Genomic DNA, 7,840 nt, shown 5'->3' with positions numbered 1-7,840 from the left:
AGAGAGAGACAGAGAGAGAGACAGAGAGAGAGAGAGGGAAAGAGAGACCTAAGGGAGAGAAGGGGGGAGGGGAAGAAGAGAGAATCCCAGACAGACAGACCTCGCTCCCCGTCCTCTACTCCGCCCCTCCCCCTGGGCTCGCCTTCCGCGCCCTTCACCCCAATCCCACACCTTTCCCGCCATAGCGTCCCCCACCCCCAACCTGCCTCCTGGTCCGTGACAAGCTTGCCCCGAGTGGGTGTGGGGCCTCTTCCCTTCCCCGCTCCCGCACCTGCTGGGGGAGGAGGAATGAGTCCCGTGGGCACCCGGGAATGTGTAATGGGGCGAGGGGACGCCCCGGCCTCCGAGTGCCCGTGCCTGCCGTGGGAGAGTGGGCCCTGTGCGCGCGTGTGCACACAGCTGCGCACGTCTGGTGGGGTCTGGAGTGGGCCCGCGCTCCCAGGCGTGCAAAGGGATCTCTACGCGGGGATTCTTGCGCTGTGTGCATCCACAGGGGAGTCCTTGTGTGCGTGGGGAACGGGGGTCCTCGGTTTCCTCCACTGTCAAATAAGGGGTGCCCAGGGCGCGAACGGCGAGGGGGAAGGTCACGTCCCCCAAGGGGTCCTAGTGACCTCCGGGTGCGCAGCTGGGAGCGGGCTGGGGCTTTGTATTTGTGCGTGGGGGTGTTTTGAACTGAGAACACCCCCGTTCCCTCGCATGCACGTGGCGCGGGGGTGGGCTGCTGAGAAGCTGTAGGGTCCGAGCCCAAGTGGAGTGTGCCGTAAATGACCGGTCCGTGGCCCCGTCAGGACCATTAGCAGAATTACTGGTCATCGCCAGCACTGCGGCGGTCACTAGTGTTACTAGGGGCACACTGGGGGGAAACACGCAACTCTTTCCCGGCCATCACGGCTTGCTCCTTCCTTGGGCTTGCTCCAGGCTCCGGGTTTTCCCTACCACCAGCTCATGGCCCATGCCTGACGGACGTCGCAGCTAGCCAATGGTAGGGCGCAAAGCGTCAACTCTGTGTTCGCCCGCCAACCTGAACCAATGGAAGTGGATATTACGGCAGTCCCGCCTTCCGCGTCGGGCGCCCCCTTCTGGTTGCTTGGGCCGGGCCCGCTCGGCCGCCATCTTGGGTGTGGCGCGCCTCCATGCCTGCCCAAGCCTTTCGGAGACCTTCGGGGCCCCCCGCCCTGCACCCCAGCCATGGCCCCGAGTCTGCCCGGCGGCCTAGGGTCGGAGGTGTTCGCCTGCTTGGCGGAATCCTGGGACCCCGGGTGGGTTGGGGTCGGAGAGCTCGTGACGACCCAGCTGCCGCCATATTGGGAGTGGCATCTTTATTGCTCCCCTGGCCGCCCCCCTTCCACTCCCCCCCCCGTTCGTGGCCATGGACGTGACCGTGATCGTGGGTGTTGGGTCTCCTTAGCCCTAACCTCCATTACCATAGAGGGGGCTGCCACTTAAATTCTCCCCCCCAGGGACTCGGGAGAATTAGACTAATTAACGGAATAATTACTCATTAATGAGGAGGCAGCCCACCCCTCCCTTTTGGGGTGCTTCAACTCATGTCACTCGTACAAACCGCGTGGGGTGCCCGCAGGGTCTAGTGGGGGTCATAAGGGCTGGGTACAAGATTGGGGAGATCCGCGTGGGCTGGGTGAGTCGGGGGCACCACCTCCTGTGCTCTCGAGTGGGGGGAGGGGGGTGAGAGCCCACGTTCCCGCGGGCAACTAGAGGTCCAGTCCTTTCCACTGCCACCCTCCTCTGCCGGGGACAAAAGCACGAGTGGGGGGCAAAGCCTGCATGCCGGACCCTGGTGAGGCCGGTGCTCTGGAAGGCGCTGGGGGGGTCCCCTGACTGGCGCCCACTGTGTCCTATGGGGGGGCTCTAAAGTGGGGAACTGCCCCAGGGGCCCCACTTGCATACCCAGAAGGCTTCCCGCCTCCCCACTCGAGGATGCTTGTCTCCCCCTGTCCTCCCCCCCTCCTTTCCAATCACTGACTTTTCTTTCCTCCCTCTCCCTCCTCCCCCTCCCTTCTCCCGCACCCCCCCACTTCCCCCCCCCCCTCCCCCCCCCGCCTCCCCCCCCCCTCCCTCTCCCTCCTCCCCCTCCCTCCTCCCTCTCCCCCCTCCCCCCTCCCTTCACCCCCCCCCCCCACCCCCCCCCCACGGTCGGCGGGACAGTTTTTCCGCGTTTTGCCTTTCAGGGGCCGCAGTTAGAGCCAAACAGGGGCGGCCGACACCGCGCCTGCCCCCCCCCCCCCCCCTCCCCCCCCCCCCTCCCCCGTAACTAGAATCTCCAATGACTGCCCTGGGAGCGGCTGCGCCCGCACTGGTAGAGGAGAGGTACTGCCGCTTTAAGCACGCTCGCCCATTGTTCGAGCCCGGGCCAATGAGAGAGCGCACGCTCCCCGGGCCCGGCCAATGGCGCGCGGGCAGCGGAGGCCGCGCCCCGCCCACTACTCTATATTAAAGGGCCTGGCGCCGCGTGAGTCCCCCACTGGCTGCTCTCAAAAGCCATCTTTGCATTGTTCTCGGGCCGCCGCGCGCGCCGGGCATCTCTTCCCCCGCTGCAGCCGCCGCCGTCTCCGGCTCCTTCCCCGGCCCAGCTCCGGCTCCGCCGCCCCGGCTCCGCTCGCCGTCCTCCGCTCCCGCTCCCGCAGCGGCCGCGTGCCTGTGTGCGGGCCGCCCCTCGCGCGTGGGATCCTCCTGCCACCTGCGCCCCCGGCCGCCTCCGAGCCCTCGAGCATCCTTCGCCCGTCCGGCAGCTGCCCCCGCCCCACCATGTCGGACACCGCCGTGGACACCAGCTCCGAGATCTCCACCAAGGTAGGCGCTCGGGCCGCGTCCGGGGCGGCCGTCGGGGGTCCCCCCTCCCCGGGCGCGCTGCCCTTTGTTTGGGCGGGCGGGCTGTGCCATGCCCTGCCAGGCGGCGCGGGCGCCCGGGGCTCCTAGGGGAGCGCGTCCCCGCCCCCGCGCGGCGCGGCTGGGGGCTCCCCGCGCCGAGGGGGTGGGGCGCGCCGGGGTCCGGACAACTTTGGAGCGGGGCCGGCGGCGCGTCGGAAGTGATGGGGGGGGGCGGGGGCGGCCGCGCGGGGGACCCACGGCCCGGGCTGCTCTTTGTTCCGTGGGCGCCCCGGGACCGGCGGCTGCTGCCCGGAAGATGCTGCCGCGGCCGGATAGCGCGGGGACCGCGGGGCCCGGGGCTGCGCGCGCGGGAGGGGGCGGAGAGGGGGCGTCGGGGTCCCTGGGGAGGGGCGGGGCGGGGGCCGGACAGCGCGGGTTGGGCTCCGCGGAGATGGGCGCAGGGGCACCCACGCGGGCGAGGAGATGCTGGCGCGCGGGTGGGGGCCGAGGTCCGGGGCGCGCGAACAAAGCCCCTGGCCTGTCCGCTCCCCCGAGGGCCGGGCAGGGTCCGAGCTCACTCGCGCCGCCTGGGCGCACAGGTGGGGGCCAGGGGACCCCCCACCTCCCCTCCGGCCGGGGCCCCCACGCGCGCCCGGGTTCGGCCGTCACCTTGACGTCTCCTTAGCCCGCGGCGTCCCCTCCCTAGGGCGCACTTTCCTGTCTGGGAACGCGCGCCAGCCTCCCTGCCCGTGGGGGTGGGGGGCTCCGTGGGCGCAGGGCCCCACGCGCCCCCCGGGCTCGGGTGAGGCGGGAGCCTGGACGGCTCCTCCCGAGGGAGGGCCGTAAATAGCGCCGGCGGCTTTGTTTGGTCGGGAGCCCAGCCAGCTGGCGTGGGGAGGGGGCACCTGGGAGCCAGCCCCCGGGGCCTCGTGGCCGTGGGAGGCCCCTCGGCGTGTCGGTGGGGTCCCCGCTCGCGGTCAGAAGGCTGACTCGGGGGTCCTCCCGGAAACGCACGCGAGGCGGGAAGAGGCTGTGGGACACTGGCTCCTGGGAGTTGGGGTTACCCCCGAGGCCATGTTTGGGGTGCACTTGTTTACGGCGTGGGCGGTCTGAGAAGGTACCCCTAACTAGAGGGTCTGGGGAAATTTGGGGGGACCCTGGCCAGGGCCAGGTGGGGGGGTCAGTTCCTAGGGTCTGCGGCGTGATCTCGGTCCCCCGGGAGTCAGGCCCTACGCCTGCTCTTACGCTGGTGGGGCTCCCCGGCCCCACTCGAAGGGCTCTGTTATTACCCGGAGCTCGGGGCCACGTGCTCTGCGCGGAGATGCCCGAGGCCCGCGCGCAAAACCAGCCAGCCCGGCTTCGCTGGAGCCGGCCGGGACCCTGCGCGCCTGCGCAGCGGGGCTTCTCTCCCCGCCCCCATCCTCCCTTCTGCGCCCCTCCCCCACCAGAGCTGCCAGGGGGCGGGAGGGGGACCTGCGCAGGAGGGAGCTGAGTGCGCCCCATGGTGGTGGAGCAGCAGATTGCAGCTCCTGGGAAAGTGCGTGCGCTCCCGAGCTCCCCTGAATGCCAGAATACAGGGGGCCGGGGGCGGGCATGAATCGCAGCGGCAAGCCGAGGTTTTTATTGAGGGCGTCTGCCTTCAGACGGTTTACAGTCAGGCCAGCAGGAGTAAACGGGGAAGGGCCTGGGGGTCCAGGTGAGCCCCCGTCTGCTCTGGAGGGTGGGAGCGAGGGAGCCCGGGCAGCGTGGAAAGTTACCCAGGCCCCCTCCCACCCGAGCTGGCCTGCTCACTCACTTAGGAAAGGGAAAGAGCAGAGCAGCGCCCTTCTCCCAGGGAGAAGAGGGCGGGGCCGCAGCTGCGGGGAGGGCGGGGGTGCCCTTGGCTTTGGAGACTGTTACTGTTGCAGCCTTGGCTGGGTGGGGGCAGGGCGCCTTCCAGCTCCAGGAGCAGGTGCTCTCCCTGGCCGGGGTGCTGTGTGTCAGGCTGTCCGAGAGGGCGAAGGGAAGCAGCTGTTACCCCTGGGGCCTCCGCCCCATCCCAGGTGTTGCTCCTGGGACCGGTGTGCGGGGATCCAGGGGCTCCCCCGGGGCTGGTGCCTTGCCCGCCGGGCTGCTCTCCCCTCCGGCCTGTGACTCACTGGCTCTTTCTGTCGCCTTGAAGGAGCTGAAAGAGAAGAAGGAAGTGGTGGAGGAGACGGAGAATGGCCGGGATGCCCCGGCCAACGGCAACGCTGTGAGTCCCCTAGCCCCGGGCGGGGTCTGGAGGCTCTGTCCCAACCGGCAGGGGGTCCCGGGGCAGGGGGGAGAGGGCAGCAGGAGAGGTGACAGAGCCTTGTGTCTGTGTAGAACGAGGAGAACGGAGAGCAGGAGGCAGACAATGAAGTAGATGAAGAGGAGGAAGAGGGTGGCGAAGAGGAGGATGAGGAAGAGGAAGGCGATGGTGAGTGTCTGGGGCAGCCTTCCCCACCAGGGCTGTGAGGGGGCGGAGCCTGCCTGGGCCCAGCCGCCTCAGAGTCGGACTCCCCTTCCCCCTTCTGAGTTTGGGGCTGCTCGGCATGGGCTGTGCCCTGTTTCTCTTAAGCTCATCAGTGAGGAACCCAGCATGATCCTGCCCTGCCGCCTGGCCACCTTCCTCGAAGGCCTGGGCCCTGTTCAGTCCAGTCTGTTGTGGCCTGAGAGCGGCTCAGGCTTGGCCCTGTTCCATCCTGTCACTGCCCGGTCCTCCCAATACCCCCCCCCCCCTTCCCCTGAATTCATGTTTCCCAGATCCCTTAATTAGACATGTCCTGGCTCAGAAATAACGTTCCTGGCCTGGCTGGAGCTTATTAAGGGTGGTCTAAGGATGGGAGAGGAGCAGCTGATTAGATCAGCTGGTGGGGACTGGGGAGCAGCAAGCTTGGTCTGCGGGCTGGCTGCAGGCTGGCCGCCTCAGGGTTAGCTGATGGGAAGGACCCGGCCTTGTCTGTTGACTCCAGGTGAGGAAGAAGATGGTGACGAGGATGATGAGGCTGAGACAGCTACAGGCAAGCGGGCAGCTGAGGACGACGAGGTGCGTGATGGGGTAGGGGCTGGGCCTAGGCAGGCGAGGCTCCCACGGCGGCCTGGTCTGAAATGTTCCAGATCTGACAGTAGGAAGGAGGGCCTGGGGGGTGCTGAGGGCTCACTCGTGTCCCCGTTGTCCCCTCAGGAGGAGGATGTCGACACCAAGAAGCAGAAGACCGATGAGGACGACTAGACAGCAAAGAAAAAGAAAAAAAGAAAAAAAAAGGGAAAAATTTAAATTAAAAAAAAGAGAGAGAAAGAAAAGAAAAGGCCACAGTGACCTATTCACCCTCAGCTTCCCGTCTCAGAATCTAAACGATCTAAACGTGGTCACCTTCGAGTAGAGAGGCCCGGCCCCCGGGCGCCACCACCCACGCAGACGGACACGCTCCTGACCGACCGCCACCAACCACCAATGAGAATTTCCACCAGGGGAGGAAAAACCAGACCAAAACTTCCAAGGCCCTGCTTTTTTTCTTAAAAGTACTTTAAAAAGGAGAATTGGTTTGTATTTTTATTTACATTTTATATTTTTGTACATATTGTTAGGGGTCAGCCATTTTTCCGTGATCTCGGACGACCAAACAGCCTTTGACGTGTTCTCTGTCCTGCTTCTGACTTTACTTGTGGTGTGACCATGTTCCTTACGATCTCAAAGGAGAAAAAAAACCTTGTAAAAAAAGCAAAAACGATGACAAAAATACAATCTTATTCCGAGCATTCCAATAACTTTTTTTGTGTCTGTACTTAGCTGTACAATAAATAGTTGGTTTGTATGAGATGGTTAAAAGGCCAAAGATAAAAGGTATTTCTTTTTTTTTTCCTTTTTTTCCTTTGTCTATGAAGTTGCGCTTTGGGGATTTTTTTTTGTTTTTTTGTTGGTTTTTTTTTTTGGTTGTTTAAAAAAATTTTTTTTTTGGCCTGTTTGATGTATGTGTGAAACATGTTGTCCAACAATAAACCGGAATTTTATTTTGCTGAGTTGTTCTAACAAGTGTCTCTGGCCTTGTTTTTGGGGTATGTTCTCTTGGGAATCGCTGGGAAGGGGGAAGAGCACCAGAAGGCCTCTGATGTTCTAGCCCCCAGAATCCCCCAAACTCCAGGGGGTGGGGGCAGAGGTACCAAGTTTGTAAGTGCTTCCTATGTGCCATTGACTGGGATTGTGAAAATGAGTCATAATTTGGGGTACATCTCACCCAGAATGAGTGAGGTTTATCAAGTACCTGCTGGGTCATCGAGCCATTACTTAGGCCAGAGAGGGTAAGATGACCCGCTGGGCCCAGAGCTCTGACAGGATCATAACCTTGTGGTTCAGAGTGGTTTGGGACAGCAGGTTACATCTTGTCTTGCTAGCTCTGCCCTCTGGGACCAAGCAGAGGTCTGTCCCTCTAACAAGGGGCGGGCTTTGGGGCCTGTCACAGGTGAAGGACTCCCACTTCCTCGGAGGCTCAACCTCCATACAGCCCAATTGCTCCTGGTAGGGTGTGAGCTGAGGTATGGGGGAAGCTGGGGGCCCATTGGTTCAACACACAGCTCCCCCTTTTCTGAACCAGAGGTCGGTGTGTCTTGGAGGAGAAAGAAGCTGAAGCCCTCTTGTGATTGACTTCTGAGAAGGCACAGGCCAGGGGGCTCGGGACTCCTTGCAGCCTCCAAAAAAGGGGCAACTTGGCCAACAAGCATACGTTAAACCCTACTGTGTGCTAGGGGTTTGGGGATGGGACGGATAATGGAAGAAAAATGAAGTCACTCCCCAGAAAGGCCTAGGCCTGGTTTCTTGGTAGCCAAGGAGCATTTGGGAGAACCCTGTTTCTGAGACTGGGGGAGCAGGTTCCCATCTGCTGCTCCCTACAACGAGGGCGACCCTGGACAAAGCTCACTCACTGGCTTCCTCAGTTTCCTCAGCAGTCATATTGAAGCGCTGGGTTGGGTACCAAGGTCATCCTCCTGGGTCTCGCCATGAACTCTTAAC

At 63.5% G+C, this 7,840-nt stretch overlaps 1 protein-coding gene across 1 annotated transcript; it reads left to right on the top strand.

Annotated features, from left to right (window-relative positions):
- Nucleotides 1–2,391: 2,391 nt before the first annotated feature.
- On the top strand, nt 2,392–6,865 carry LOC138173660 (histone H3.v1-like). Its single transcript, XM_069103709.1, has 5 exons — nt 2,392–2,811; nt 4,991–5,062; nt 5,176–5,269; nt 5,805–5,878; nt 6,017–6,865. Exons 1-5 carry the CDS (start codon nt 2,407–2,409, stop codon nt 6,062–6,064), a joined length of 693 nt encoding a protein of 230 aa, XP_068959810.1. The 5' UTR covers nt 2,392–2,406; the 3' UTR covers nt 6,065–6,865.
- The last annotated feature ends 975 nt before the right edge of the window (nt 6,866–7,840 follow it).

The sequence above is a fragment of the Petaurus breviceps genome, unplaced genomic scaffold (assembly GCF_028583685.1).
Source record: "Petaurus breviceps papuanus isolate PSGF00001 unplaced genomic scaffold, PetGlider_PUasm1.0 639, whole genome shotgun sequence".
Lineage (NCBI taxonomy): Eukaryota > Metazoa > Chordata > Mammalia > Diprotodontia > Petauridae > Petaurus > Petaurus breviceps.
The sequence above is the reverse complement of the archived record's forward strand: the minus strand, read 5'-3'. Positions and strand labels throughout refer to the sequence as shown.